Source organism: Sceloporus occidentalis, unplaced genomic scaffold (genome assembly GCF_023333645.1).
Source record: "Sceloporus occidentalis isolate IW3139 unplaced genomic scaffold, rSceOcc1.0.p SCAF_130, whole genome shotgun sequence".
NCBI classification, from domain to species: Eukaryota; Metazoa; Chordata; class Lepidosauria; order Squamata; family Phrynosomatidae; genus Sceloporus; species Sceloporus occidentalis.
In genome coordinates this window covers 804,485-820,622 of record NW_028317110.1, presented here as the reverse complement: position 1 = coordinate 820,622, position 16,138 = coordinate 804,485, and the positions used below count along the sequence as shown (strand labels likewise).

General features: G+C 44.5%; 1 protein-coding gene across 1 annotated transcript in view; it reads right to left on the bottom strand.

The window, feature by feature from the left end:
* LOC149281549 (medium-chain acyl-CoA ligase ACSF2, mitochondrial-like) overlaps positions 1-12,373 on the bottom strand; it is a 161,069-nt gene extending 148,696 nt beyond the window's left edge. Inside the window, exons 1-3 of the mRNA XM_089499134.1 lie at positions 12,185-12,373; positions 10,469-11,885; positions 10,286-10,304 (exon numbers count right to left, since the gene is read on the bottom strand). Of these exons, the coding sequence (XP_089355260.1) occupies positions 10,286-10,304; positions 10,469-11,885; positions 12,185-12,373 (1,625 nt within the window). The remainder of the gene's footprint in view (positions 1-10,285; positions 10,305-10,468; positions 11,886-12,184) is intronic.
* Between the last annotated feature and the right edge of the window lie 3,765 nt (positions 12,374-16,138).

Here is a 16,138-nt window from a genome sequence, read left to right as displayed (position 1 = left end):
AGCGTTGCAGGGGACCTTGATCTTCCTCCTGTGTTATGCCCCCCCCCCACTTACCGGTGCTTCTGCTTCCCCAGTGCTTAGTCCGGGCAGCGTGTAATGCTCTACGCGATTCGCATAGAGCTCTACACGCTGCCCGGACTAAGCACTGGGGACTCAGATGCAGGGGACCTGGATCCTCCTGTGTTATGCCCCCCGCCAACTTACCGGTGCTTCTGAGTCCCCGGTGCTTAGTCGGGGCAGCGTGCAGAGCTCTACGCGATTTGCGTAGACAACTTCCGCTCAAGCGCGTAGAGCTCTACATGCTGCCCGGACTAAGCACCGGGGACTCAGATGCAGGGGACCTGGATCCTCCTGTGTTATTCCCCCCCAACATACCGGTGCTTCTGAGTCCCCGGTGCTTAGTCCGGGCAGCGTATAGAGCTCTACGCGATTCACATAGACAACTTCCGCTCAAGCGCGTAGAGCTCTACACGCTGCCCGGACTAAGCACCGGGGACTCAGAAACACCGGTAAGTTTGGAGGAGGGAGGGAGTGTTAAATGGGGGGGGGCATAAGGCATTTCTGGAGGCAGAGTGCTCTGTGAAATGCCTTTTAACCCCCTTAATGCCACTCTGCCTCCAGAAATGCCTTTTAACCCTCTATGCGCCACTCTGCCTCCTGAAATGCCTTATACCTCCCTATATGCCACTCTGCCCCATAATATGCCTTTTAACCCCCTAAATGCCAGAGTGGCATATAGGGGTATAAGGCAATTCTGGAGGCAGAGTGGCACATGGGGGGTCAAAAGGCATATCATGGGGCACAGTGGCATATAGAGGGTTAAAAGGCGTATCATGGGGCACACTGGCATATCAGGAGTATAAGGCATATCGGGGGCACAGTGGAATCTCTGGCATATAAGAGGTATAAGGCATTTCTGGGGCAGAGTGGCAAGCCTGGGGGCCGATGTGCATAACTGGGGGGGCAGGTTGGAAAAAAAGGAAATAAAAACAAAAACAAAATATTTTATTAACAAACAATTGTTCACATAGTTTACATGAATTAACATTTACTGGTAAAACTTTTTTCCTATAGGGTCGTCTTATATTCAGGCTTTTTCTTTTTTTCCATAAATTAATATTCAGATTTTGGGGGGTCGTCTTATAATCAGGGTCGTCTTATAATCGAGCAAATACGGTAAATCTATACCCAAAATCAATTGGTCATAGGGGAGATTTACCCCTATTACCGGGTGTCTCAAGGTCTAATTACCTATAGTAAACTTTAACCAGGTAGAATCTATGACATTAATTACCTCCAACACTCAGTAGAGTATTTGGAAAGTCTCCCAGCTTTGGCTTTTCTGCTGCTAAGTACACATTTGACATCATAGTCGCCTGTGACCCCGTGTCAATTAACCCCATGAAGGGTTGTGGTAATGAATCCTATGAAACATCATATCTTCCTTCATGTTCTTCTAGTTCACCTAAGAACTTAGAATGTGTCATATCTGGGATACGAAGCGAGTGCAGAGAGACGGACGCACATAGCTTAAAGCACGTGTGAGACCAAATACGAACCTACACCATGGGAATAATTCAGTCGAAGCTGAAGGGAAGCCTACAGAATAACAGTTCTCTGCTAGACATCCCGCCCGATAGTCCGTTGGGGTTAATGTTAAAGGGATGGGAGAATTGGGGAAAAACAAAAACTAAGAGTAAGAAAAAGATGATTAATTATTGCTGTTTTAAATGGCCCCAACAACCTATATTATCTCCTGCTGTATATTGGCCTAAATTTGGGGCAAGTGAATTGTGGATTCGTCAAAATCTTAATCTGTATGTAAATGATAAACAGCCTTTTAATCAGGAAGAGTATGAACATGCTTGTTGTTGGTTAGGGGAGGATAAGAAATTAACTGATAAAGTTAAAATATATCCAGTTATAACAAAAACCGATACAAAGGTTACTAACAAGATATCTGAGGAAATTCCAGAACGAAAGTGGGAGCCTTTAGATAACCGTCCCCCACTATATGTAATTCCCCCTCCAGCAAATCCTCCCCCAGTAGCGGCTCCGAATGCACCGCTAATGGAGGAGGAAGAGAGGTCTGTGAGTGAGGAAGAAGGAGCGGTAGAAGAGCTCCAACAACTAAAAAGAGATCAAGAGAACCTGCCCATGTCTAAAACACATAAACAATTCCCCTTGAGAGAAGTACCCATCGGGGCAGGACAAATTGGATATGTAGAAAACCCTCTAACCAGTTAAGAAAGAAATGAAATCATTATTAGATAATCTGCTAGAATTATCAGAACAAGTTCATCAATTTTTGGGTCCTAAGGTATATACATGGGCCGAGATGATGTCCATAATGGCTATATTGTTTACTGGGGAGGAAAAAGGGATGATTAGGAGAGCAGAAATGGCAATATGGGAGAGAAAACACCCTGCTGGAAATAATGCTAATCCTCCACCAGAGCAAAAATATCCAAATGTTGATCCCAATTGGGATAATTCAAATGATGAGCATAGGGTTAATATGCAGGTGCTAAGAGATCTTGTGGTAAGGGGTATTGGAGAAGCGGTACCTAAGAGACAGAATTTAATGAAAGCTTTTGAAGCACAAAAGGCGTTTGTAAGGAGAGACATTAAAAGACAGAAACAGAAAGCTAAAATTATGTTGAGTTCTGTAGATGAGGTGGTGAAGAAATGTACTGAAGCATTGGGAAATGTGAATTCAAGAAGAAGACCTTTCCAAAGGAGACGAGGTAGATCAGAAAATAGTAAAGGACCAGGTAGAGTGTCAGGAAATGGTAAAGAAGGTTGGAAGCAAGGAACAAGGAAGTGTTTTGAATGTGGAGAAATAGGGCATTTTCAGAGGGAATATCCCCAGATCCAGAGGGAAGAACAAATTCTTTCCCTCAAATATGAGGACAGTATGTGGAAATATAATACCTAGGTCAACATTCTCCCTGTAAATATTTTTTTGTGAGGGATCATTGTATGTTTATATATTTAAAAGAAGGGAAAAATAGCAAGTGAAAGAAAGAAACTTAAACGATGGGAACAATATTTGAAATGGTACCCCCAAAAGTTAAAAAAAAATCAGTATGGATAAAAAAAAAAATCAGATATTTTATAAAATAGTGATGAAATACATGGATTTCTTACAGCTATATATATTGTGCTTACTGCACAATATATATATATATATATATATATATATAATGCAAAAGGCTATGTGAAAAATAATAGTTTAAGGCTAGGTTTCCACTTGGGTTTTTGTCCTGCGTTTTTTTTCTTGATGAAAAACGCCAAGAAAACTGCCACTGCATTTTTCTGCGTTTTGGCGTTTTTTTCTGGAGTTTTTTCTGGCGTTTTAGCCTTTCTGTGGAAATTGCTTTTTTTGACCTTAGGCAGTTTTTTCAGCCTTTACAAGTTAGAAGTTTCACCCAGCTAAAAGGGATTAGGATAAATGGCAAGTATCAGCCCCCTGATGACATTTACTTGGTAGAGTTCTACTTAAACCCCCCGGCGGACCCTTTTGTCACTTTTCTGTGGTTTGTAAGGCCTGCTTTATTCCGAATGTCTGCTCCTCTAGGAAGATTGGCCCCAAATGATGGTGCAAATTGTTTGCTGTTGCTTTTGGCACGCAGGATCCAGTTGATGCGTCGCGTATGTTTGTTTGTAATGGCATGTTTGTTCCAAATGGTGTAGAATTCAATATGAACTTTGTTTTGTGTGAAACTGTTTGTTTCCAGCCTATTTCTCGTAGGACACACAGATACCGGGTCCATCCTCTGCATTGTAACTGTGGAAAAAACGCCATAAAAAACGCCAAGGCAATAAACCCACATGGCTTTTTCAGGCTAGGTTTCCACTTGGTTTTTTTTAGCTAAAAACGCCCATAAAAACGCAAATAGCGCCACCTGGCGTTTTTTTTGTGAAAAAACGCAGCAGCCAGATGTTAGCTGTTCTTCAATAGGAAATCGCAGAATGCCATATCCACTTGGCGTTTTTTTGTTTGGCGTTTTTTCAGTCCTCTTTGGCGTTTTTCTGCTTTTTTGGGCTCTGTGGCAGTTTTTCAAAATCGCAGCATGTTGACACTCTGGCGTTTTTTGCAAGGAAATCTTGGCGTTTTTCTCCAATAGAAGTCTATGGGAGAGAAAAAACGCCATGAGGCTAGGTTTCCACTTGGGTTTTTGTCCTGCGTTTTTTTTCTTGATGAAAAACGCCAAGAAAACTGCCACTGCATTTTCCTGCGTTTTGGCGTTTTTTTCTGGAGTTTTTTCTGGCGTTTTAGCCTTTCTGTGGAAATTGCTTTTTTTGACCTTAGGCAGTTTTTCCAGCCTTTACAAGTTAGAAGTTTCACCCAGCTAAAAGGGATTAGGATAAATGGCAAGTATCTGCCCCCTGATGTCATTTACTTGGTAGAGTTCTACTTAAACACGCCCCGGCGGACCCTTTTGTCACTTTTCTGTGGTTTGTAAGGCGTGCTTTATTCCGAATGTCTGCTCCTCTAGGAAGATTGGCCCCAAATGATGGTGCAAATTGTTTGCTGTTGCTTTTGGCACGCAGGATCCAGTTGATGCGTTGCGTATGTTTGTTTGTAATGGCATGTTTGTTCCAAATGGTGTAGAATTCAATATGAACTTTGTTTTGTGTGAAACTGTTTGTTTCCAGCCTATTTCTCATAGGACACACAGATACTGGGTCCATCCTCTGCATTGTAACTGTGGAAAAAACGCCATAAAAAAACGCCAAGGCAATAAACCCACATGGCTTTTTCATGGCGTTTTTTCTCTCCCATAGACTTCTATTGGAGAAAAACGCCAAGATTTCCTTGCAAAAAACGCCAGAGTGTCAACATGCTGCGATTTTGAAAAACTGCCACAGAGCCCAAAAAAGCAGAAAAACGCCAAAGAGGACTGAAAAAACGCCAAACAAAAAAACGCCAAGTGGATATGGCATTCTGCGATTTCCTATTGAAGAACAGCTAACATCTGGCTGCTGTGTTTTTTCACAAAAAAAACGCCAGGTGGCGCTATTGGCGTTTTTATGGGCGTTTTTAGCTAAAAAAAACCAAGTGGAAACCTAGCCTAAGGAACATATATAGAATAGCATTAAGAACCAAAATAAAAATTTTGGATTTTCGTATCTAAATTTTGTATATTAAAAAAGTAGTAGATATATTGAATATATATCTGCAGCTGACGGTAGTTCTATCTATAATTCTGAATTAATATAGTGTTATCAACTAATGAGCAGAGCGTTTCATTTGCTTGGTTATAAATTGATGTTTAATGTAAAAAATTTTGGTGCTCTAGAAAGTGGGCGCTGGAGTTTTGGCTTTGTAAGTGTTAAATTTGTCTCCACCACGCATGTAGTAATAGTGAGGGAGAGATTTTGCAGCTTCGTTCCCCCATAACGCCCCCGCGTGAACATTCTTCCAGACCAGCTGATAACATTTAAATTAGGAGTTTGTTAAAGCGGGCACAGGGGGAATAGATATTATTTATCCGACACAAAAAGAAGCAGATACATGCATTTTTAAAGCTAGTTTTATACTGTTGTCCCTGGATAAGGTCAGCATCTGAATATATGCAGCCGTTATACGACTGCCTGAATAAAGAACCATTTGCACTGACTTCACAACCTGAAGAGGTGTTCTATACTCCTGCTTTGGGTTACCTTAAATGGGAAATGTTGATAATGTACCCATATTTGAATCAAAAGATTTTTTAAAGAACTATATACTGGCGATTTCTTCTTCTCTATCCCATTTAAAGGTACAAGGAATGCTTGCACAGACTCCTACTCTTGATATTAGAGTACATCCATTGAAAGCTGGAGATTGGATTTGATCTGGAAAAGAGACTAAACTCCAACCCATTTAGGAGAGGCCTTTTCCAAGTTCTCCTAACTACTGAAACTGCTGTTCGAACTGCAGAAAAGAACTGGACACATTATACCAGATTTAAAGGACTTGTACAACCTCCACTTTTGACATCTGATTGGCATGTGGAAAAAGATTTTAAAAAGATTAAAAGGATATAATTGAAATAATTCCTCATATGGTGCCTCTAAATGAATGTGGAAAACTATTAATTCTGCTGAAACAAGGATTTAACCCCTTGATGACAATTGCCGGTCCGGGCACGTCACGGAAATTCAAGTCGATGACAAATGACGTGCCAGGACCGGCATGTCATTAAACGGGTGCAGAAAGCGATCTATTTTCGCTTTCTGCACCGAAACGGCGTTGCTGTAATGCCTCGACCTCGAGGCATTCAGCAACGCCATTATCGGCACAAAGGGGCCATCTCTGGCCCCTCCCCGGGGCGTCAACATCAGCCATACTTTGTATGGCGGCGGACGCCCGTTTTAAAACTTAAACTTGATCAGGAGGCATCCAGCGACACCAAACACTTACCTGGGGATGGACTGTGACCGCTCCGGAGAGCGGTCACAGCCGCAGCTGCCGGTGATCTTCGCCATCAGCAAGATGGCGGCAGTCCAGGAAAATTCAACAAAGAAAAACAATAAAGTCTAAAAAGTTCGCTAGACAGTCTCCAGACCCTCTAGAGAACTCTGGCTCCACTTGCAGGTTGAATATAGGTACTGCATTCAACCATGCAAGTCAATGGAGCTCAGCTTTCTAATCACAGTGTGATTAGAAAAAAGAAATTAAAAATAAAATAAAATTAATAATAATTAGAAAAAAAATAGTAAAAAACCAGTAAAATGTAAAAATAATTTCCCACTGATGTCACTATCAGGGGAACCTTCAAGTTGAAAAAAAATGTTAAAAAAATAAAAAAAGGCAAAAAAAAAAAAATATATATATATAAAATATATATTTTTGTGAGCAAGTCCTAAAATTAGCATATTAGCTTAAAACAATTCTCGCATGGAAAGAGTTAAAATACTGGCATATTAAATGCCCATGGGGTGTCTACTTTTAAAAAATGTATGATTTGATGGGGTAAATTGAATTGGCCGGGTTCAACAAGGTCCCAATTAACACGGGGGGAAGGATGGCCACACATCTAATTTCCAATTAGAAAAATGCACACGTACCAAATGTGGCCTTTTAGTTCCCCCCAAAAATGACAAACCCATGCATGTGGGGTATCACTGTACTCAGGAGATGTTGCTGAACACATATTGGGGTGTCTTGTGACAGCGGCATATACCAGGAGCTGTAAATTCATACATAAAGTAGGTGTGTGTGGGAAAAATACACACACAAAAATACTACTGCAAACTTTGAAAAAATGCTGGTGGTAAAATGTGTGCATGCAAAGAGTTAAAATACCAGCATTTAAAATACCCTGTGGTGTCTAGTTTTCAAAAATATATGGTTTTGTTGGGCACACTGAAATGGCCCGGCTCAAAGATGTACCAAATAGGGGATGGGCAGTGGATCCCCAAATGCCAAAGTTCAACATTGAAAAATGTGCATGCCCCAAATGTGGCCCTTTTGCCCCCGAACAGCCAGGCAAAATCATTCATGTGGGGTATCACTGCGCTCAGGAGATGTTGCTGAACACATATTGGGGTGTTTTGTGATAGTGACATATACGAGAACTTTTTAATTCATACCTGAAGTAAAATGTGTGTGACAAAACAAATGCAAAAAAATGACTACCATAAAGTTTGGCAAAGGCTGATGGTAGAATAAGTGCTTGGAAAGGGTTAAAATACCAGCATTTGGAATACCCTGTGCTGTCTAGTTTTCAAAAATATATGATTTGATGGCCGGCTTCAAAGATACCCGAAATGGCACATGGGGGAAGAATTACCAGATTTGGAAAAAATGGCTTTGAAATAGCAAAACGCTACCTGTACTTATTGCTCCATAACGTGCAGAAAAAAGCAAAAAAACATAAAAACATTGGGTATTTCTAAACTCAGGACAAATAGTAGAATCTATTTAGCAGGTTTTTTTATTACCTTTTATAGATGAGTAAAAGATTTTTCAACTAAAAGTTAGAAACAGTCATTTTTTTCTAAATGTTTCACCATATTTTATACTTTTATTAATAGTAAATAATATGATACAATCAAAACAATGTCATCTAAAGAAAGCCCTTCTTGTCCTGAAAAAAACAATATCTAATGTGTGTGGGTTCAGTAAACGGGAAAGAAGAAAATTACAGCTAAACACGAGCAGCGCAGAAATGTTAAAACGGCCATTGTCACGAAGGGTACAAAAAGTAAAATCACGAAGTCACGAAGGGGTTAAATAAAAGCCTAAAACCCAACATCCATTGATACTGGACATTGGTTCTTCTCCTGAACGAATATCACACAGTTGCCGATACATCTTCCAGGGTTGGCCTATCTTTTTCCAAGTCTCCGTTTAATAAAAGATCAGGTATACAACAGTGTGTTACATCCGAAAACATACCAAAAGGCACAGGTATAGTACAGAAGCACAATGCACTGCAAAATAAATCACGAGGAATCAATGGTCATAGGCAAACGACATATCGGTTCACAGGGCGATAATCATGCATGACAGAGATCATCATGACACGGAACGAAAGGGAGAAGTATACAAAAGTACATAGTGTGGAGCAGAGGTGCTCAATAAACAGGGTATATAAGAGGAGATCGGTGTCCAACAAAGACCCCCTCAACACGATGCGTATGGTAAAAAGGCACGTACGTAAGCACACGGAGATGTCCGTACGGAGAGAGCAAACAAAAACAAACAAAACAAAATCATGAACACAACATAAAAATCAGAGTCAGATGGCGCGTGTCGCTACAACCACATAAGACCTAAGTGCTAGCGAAGCAGCCGAGGGACACAAAGAGAGGGGAACACCCAGAGCAGGGAAGGGTGAGCCGCGCAAACGGACCCAGGGGTGGCAAACCCACACGACCGAAGGGGCTCCTCAGGCGGACTGTAAAAGAGCAGGAAAGCGCGGGGAAGAGGTGAGCTCCTTCCACCAGAACCAGCGCCTGATGAACAAATATTCCTTGCCCCTGGAGGCCCACACCAACTCCTCCATGTGGGCAATAAAGTTCATCCTGCTGACCCAAGCCTGGATCGGCGGAGTGTCACGGCTTCTCCAAAAACGGGGGATAACAGCTTTGGCCACACTTAATATATGGTACGTCACTGAGTGTCTATAAACAGCGACCGGGAGCGATGTATGGTGCAAGAGAGCCGCCTCAGGGGTCAGCACATAATGAGGGTCATTTACTTCCCAAATCACCCCTTCCACTAGCTTCCAAAAGGGGGTAACCATGGGCAAGTCCACCAAATATGTAAAATAGTGCCAGGGCCCGTCTCACACCTCCAACAACGGTCCGGGACATCCGGGAGGAATTGATGTAAAGCATGTGGGGTGCGATACCACCGAATCAATAAATTGTAGGAGGTTTCCTGGATTCTACTTGAGATAGCGCCCTTATGAACCAACTGAATAATCTTATCCCATACCTCATCCCCGGAGAGAGCCGGGAGATCCCGTTCCCAAAGGGCCAGGAAATACGGCTTAGAGGAGCACTCAAGAGTAAGGAGGATGGAGTACAGTGTGGAAACCAGGTGGGGCTGCTCAGACTTAGAGGTGCACAGGCGTTCAAACTCATGAACTCATCAAGCACGGTAAAGAAGCAATAAAGTGGCGCATTTGGGCATAAAAAAAGGTGTCTTGCGGGCGCGGCCGAGACGCCCCTAACAGAGTCTGCAGCGGTTTGACTGAGTCCGAGTCAGAAATATGATAGAAACGCAAAATACCGGAAACTAAAGGAGAAAACGGTCTAGTCCTGCCTGTTCTGTAGCCAGGGGCAAAGGCAGGATTGTCAGAGATGGGGAAGAGAGGGCTAGTGGAGGACGTCAAAGAACCCTTGGACATGTATTTCCGGAGGATCCGCATAGTCGGGGAAATGGTGCAATGTTTAAGGCGAGCGGTGGGCCGGGAGGGGGTGGACAGCCACGGATAAGAGTGTATGGGGTGCGGGAGAGCGTCCTCCTCCAGTGTCACCCACTGCTTAGGAGCCCTAATAGTCCACTCAACCACACGACGCAGATGAGCCGCATGGTAATACAACTCCAAGTGTGGGACACCCAGGCCTCCCAGGAGCTTAGGACGAACCAGATGGGAAAAAGCGAGGCGATGGTGTCCAGACGACCAAATGTACTTCAAAAAGACTCGGTGGCATTGCTTAAAATAATCCCTGGGAATAAAAATCGGTAGGGCATGAAAGAGGTACAGGAACCGTGGCAAGATGTTCATCTTAACGACGGCAACCCTCCCGAACCACGAAACATGCGGGAAGGCCCACTTACACAGGTCCTGAGAGACCCTCTGCAGGATGGGGACAAAATTCAATGAGAATAGCAGGGAGAGATCCGCAGGGAGTTGGAGGCCCAAGAATCGAAGGGACGAGCCGCACCATTTAATGGGAAACCAAGAGCTTAACTCCCGTTTAGTAGAGTCCGCCAGGTGGACCCCCAATATCTCCGACTTACCCAAGTTTATCTTGTAATTAGAAAATGCTTGGTACGTCTCCAGTTCCTGGAGGAAATAGGGCAGGGATGTAAGGGGAGCAGACAGGATCCCCAACATATCATCCGTGAATAAGGCCAATTTATGCTCCACCCCCGAAACTAACATTCCAGAGATACCAGGATTGGCTTTAATGGCATTGGCCAAAGGTTCCATGCTAAGCGCGAACAGGAGGGGGGACAGTGGACAACCCTGACGAGTACCATTGGCCAAGAAAAACGGGTCCGAAAGAAAGCCATTAATCTTGACCCTGGCAGAGGGGTTAAAATAGAGTACTGAGACCCAGTTACAAAAAGTTGCACCCAGGCCCAAGCTGCGCAACACTTGGAAGAGATAGGGCCACGAGACCCTATCGAACGCCTTCTCAGCGTCCGTAGAGACCAGAGCCAGCAGGGTATGAAGGCGCCCAGCCCGGTCAAGAACGTCAAGGACTCTGGTGGTGTTATCCCTCGCCTCCCGCCCCGGAACAAAACCAACCTGGTCCAGATGGATGAGCGACGGTACAAGGGGCCCCAAACGAGTAGCAAGAATCTTGACCAATAATTTTATGTCAGTGTTGAGCAATGAGATGGGACGATAGCTTTCGCAAAGGTCAGCCGCCTTACCCGGCTTCAGTATAACAGTAACATGGGCAGTGTTGGTATGCGGGTCAAAGTGATCCCCATCAGCCATGCCATTAAACAAGGTAACCAAATGGGGGGCTAAAGTGGCAACAAACTGTTTATAATATGCTTTCGTAAGTCCGTCAGGACCAGGACTCTTGCCATTAGGGAGAGATTTAATGGCCGCCACCACCTCAGCAAGGTCAATCGGGGTATCCAAAAGCGCAGCATCCAACGGGGAAATATGTTTCGTTAAATATTTAGCCAAATACTGCCGCAGGGAATCCCGAAAGGACGGCGCCAAGCCCGGAGCTGGAGGCAGGTTGTACAGGGATGCATAAAAATCGCGGAAGCAAGCTGCTATGTCAGGGGTGGAGTGGCGGGTGGCACCGGAACGATCCCGGACCTTCGGTATAAAGGACTGAGCCCGCTTGGCACGAAGGGCCCTAGCAAGCAACTTACCCGCCTTGTCCGCAGATTCATAGAAGTGACTACTGGTTAGGAGATAAAGTCGCCTAGACTGACTATCCACCAGGGACGCCAACCTCTCTCGCAGAGCAACCAACTGAACCAGGAGGGCAGGGTCTAAGGTGAGTTTATGCCTAGATTCCAAACGAGCTATCTCATTAGCAAGACGCATGATTTCACCCAAACGGATGCGCTTAACAGTAGCCCCCATTTGAATTAGCCGCCCCCGTATCACCGACTTATGGGCCTCCCAAACAGTGGAAAAGGGCAGATGGGCAGAAACATTCTCCGAAAAATATTGCTTGAGGTCCTTATCAAGAATTTGAACATGGGCAGGTGTGGAAAGCAAGGAGCTTTAAGTCTCCAACACCAGGAGCGGGGGGGGAGACACTTAAAGGAGAGAGTAACATGGACCGGGGCATGGTCACTTATAGTGATGGGACCCACACTGGAGGAGGACAACATAGGTAAATGATGGTGAGACACGAAAATAGTATCAATCCTCGTATAATGAGAATGTAAAGGGGAAAAATACGTGTAATCCCTAGTAGAGGGATGTTGGACACGCCACGCGTCCACTAACTGTATAGCGTGAAGGGCCCGTTTAACCCGGGCGATGCGCGAATAGGAGATGCACGACCGTCCCGAGGAGCTGTCCAGTCGCGGGTCCAACGTCATATTAAAGTCACCACCCAACAAGGAGATCCCCTCCTGAAAATCAGCTAATTTGTGGAGGGCAGAAACCAGAAACCGCGTTTGATCACGATTGGGGGCATAAACACAGGCCAGGGTAACCATTTGGGTGGCAACGAAACCTTTAATGAAGAGGCATCTACCCTCCTGATCCCTCCAGGTGTAAACATGCTGAAACGGCAGGGATTTATGGAGTAATACAGCGACCCCCTTAGTTTTGGAATCCGGGGAGCTAGACGTGTAGAGGAGAGGAAAGTGTTGAGAATATAATTTGGGTTCCCTCCCGGCCCTGAAGTGGGTCTCCTGAATAAAGGCGACCTTAGATTTAGCAGACCGCAAGAAGTGAATCAGTTGAGAACGACGTTCCGGCTTATTAAGGCCCCGAACATTAAGGGTAGTAAATCTCACTTTATTCGATTGCATGAGTGTGACACCTAGAGAGACAGTAGAAGAGTGAGCAGAGGACACGCGCCATCAAGACAACAAAATCCATACAAATATAAACACAAGAACCATAAAACATAACAAAGCGTGGACAAGCCACGAGGCAGGCACCAACACGAAGATATATACCCTGTTTATTGAGCACCTCTGCTCCACACTATGTACTTTTGTATACTTCTCCCTTTCGTTCCGTGTCATGATGATCTCTGTCATGCATGATTATCGCCCTGTGAACCGATATGTTGTTTGCCTATGACCATTGATTCCTCGTGATTTATTTTGCAGTGCATTGTGCTTCTGTACTATACCTGTGCCTTTTGGTATGTTTTCGGATGTAACACACTGTTGTATACCTGATCTTTTATTAAACGGAGACTTGGAAAAAGATAGGCCAACCCTGGAAGATGTATCGGCAACTGTGTGATATTCGTTCAGGAGAAGAACCAATGTCCAGTATCAATGGATGTTGGGTTTTAGGCTTTTATTTAACCCCTTCGTGACCCCTTCGTGACTTCGTGATTTTACTTTTTGTACCCTTCGTGACAATGGCCGTTTTAACATTTCTGCGCTGCTCGTGTTTAGCTGTAATTTTCTTCTTTCCCGTTTACTGAACCCACACACATTAGATATTGTTTTTTTCAGGACAAGAAGGGCTTTCTTTAGATGACATTGTTTTGATTGTATCATATTATTTACTATTAATAAAAGTATAAAATATGGTGAAACATTTAGAAAAAAATGACTGTTTCTAACTTTTAGTTGAAAAATCTTTTACTCATCTATAAAAGGTAATAAAAAAACCTGCTAAATAGATTCTACTATTTGTCCTGAGTTTAGAAATACCCAATGTTTTTATGTTTTTTTGCTTTTTTCGGCACGTTATGGAGCAATAAGTACAGGTAGCGTTTTGCTATTTCAAAGCCATTTTTTCCAAATCTGGTAATTCTTCCCCCATGTGCCATTTCGGGTATCTTTGAAGCCGGCCAATGCAATTTACCCCATCAAATCATATATTTTTGAAAACTAGACAGCACAGGGTATTCCAAATGCTGGTATTTTAACCCTTTCCAAGCACTTATTCTACCATCAGCCTCTGCCAAACTTTATGGTAGTCATTTTTTTGCATTTGTTTTGTCACACACATTTTACTTCAGGTATGAATTAAAAAGTTCTCGTATATGTCACTATCACAAAACACCCCAATATGTGTTCAGCAACATCTCCTGAGCGCAGTGATACCCCACATGAATGATTTTGCCTGGCTGTTCGGGGGCAAAAGGGCCACATTTGGGGCATGCACATTTTTCAATGTTGAACTTTGGCATTTGGGGATCCACTGCCCATCCCCTATTTGGTACATCTTTGAGCCGGGCCATTTCAGTGTGCCCAACAAAACCATATATTTTTGAAAACTAGACACCACAGGGTATTTTAAATGCTGGTATTTTAACTCTTTGCATGCACATATTTTACCACCAGCATTTTTTCAAAGTTTGCAGTAATATTTTTGTGTGTGTATTTTTCCCACACACACCTACTTTATGTATGAATTTACAGCTCCTGGTATATGCCGCTGTCACAAGACACCCCAATATGTGTTCAGCAACATCTCCTGAGTACATACCAGAAATATGACAAGGGAGGAAAGAAACCAAAACGGCGTAAGAATAGGCAAAAATAGGCAAATAAATGGGGATAAAACAAGTAAGTGTGTAGAGGTGTGTGTGGCCACCAAGGACCGTGGAATGCGCAACCGTGTGCTACAGACACCCAACCCGCCACTGGCAGGTGAGCGCTACGCTAGCAAAAGAGAAACCATGACAGGAGCCGGGAGCAAAAAGAAAGGAGAAGGGAAAGGCTTCCCGACCGCCATGGCTAGAAAGAAAAACGACTCCCGGAGGAGGAGAAGGGTGCAACAGAAAAGACAGACAGACACGGAGGGCTAACGAACAGAAGCGCGAAAGCGGGTAAGTGTGTGCGAGGCAAACAGTCAAATAGCCCAGGGCCACAAAGTAGCCTGGCGCAACTAACTAGCATGGCTCACAGCCTATTGCCCTGGCAAAGGTTGTGGAGGAAAAAGAAAGCCACTACAGGAGTCGGTAGCAGAAAGAAAAAAGGAAAAGGCTTCCCGACCATAGTGGCTAGGCAGGAAAAAGACTCCCGAAGGAGGAGAAAGGATGCAACAAAGACTGACAACTCAAAAAGGGGCTAACAGGGATGCGGAAGAGTGCATTCGAGCACGGGCTAACCCGGAAACCGGAGACCAAGGGAAGCGCTGCGGGTAAAACTCACAACCCGCCATCCAGGAAGGCCCTCAAAGGAAAGAGGGTGCCATGACAGAGATCGGTTGCGAAAAGAAAGGAAAAGAAAAAGGCGTCCCGATCGTCATGACTAGGAAAGAAAAAACCCCCAAAGGAGGAGAAAGAGCGCAGCAGGGACGAAAAGCAAAATAAAAGCTACCAGAAGCGGAAAACAATAGGGGAGCCGTAAAGGTGAGGGACCCCCAATACTACACACCGAGTCCCGGTAAGCAAGAGCCCTGCGAGGCAAGACCAGGTACACGGCAAATAAAAACACAAAACAATAATAATAATAAAATAACAAAAAAGAGAGAAGCCAAAGCAAAGATAAACAAAAGGAAGGGTCGACCCTCGCATGAACCCGACAAACAGTGCAAGTACCGGACAAGCCGGTACCAATGACGTCCGCAAGGAGAGAGAGGGAACACACGGGTAGTCCATGAGCGGTAGCCAACCGCAAAAGAGCCGAAAGTCATCCAGGACGATAGGGAGCGGCGATGTGCAGCCAGAGGTCAACCCTCGAAGCGGAGCCGGGCGATGAGAAGACGTGAAGGAGTCCAGGGAAGCGCCAGCAAAAGGCACCACAGCAGCAGCCCAGGAAAAAGTCCCGTGAAGAACAGCAAGGTAAGCTTACAGTGTAATCATGGAGAGCATCATTCCGGTCTGGATTTACGGCGCCTCTGGGGTCTGGCCGACCAGTCACGCGAGGAGTCGCTCAATTTGGGTGGGAGAGGGAAAGAAAATTCCCAATCAGGAATAGATACAGCAGGTAGGCCCAGCTTCTCAAGGAGGTCCGGTACATCCTCAGCCCGACGGACGATAAAGCGGTCCGGTCCCTTGCGAACCATCAGGGAGAACGGGAAGCCCCACTGGTAGGGGATGGCAGCATCCCGGAGGGCAGATGTAAGAGGCCTGAGCATCCGACGATACTGAAGGGTGATGGGAGACAGGTCGGGAAAGATTTGTATAGCGTTACCATCCCAATCCAAAGAGCCAGCCTTGCGACACGCAGCAAGTATAGCGTCCTTCACAGCGTATTCCGTGAGACAGCACACTATATCCCTCGGCGGGCGACCATCAGGCTGTCTAGGGCGAAGTGCCCGGTGAATCCGGTCAAATTTAATTA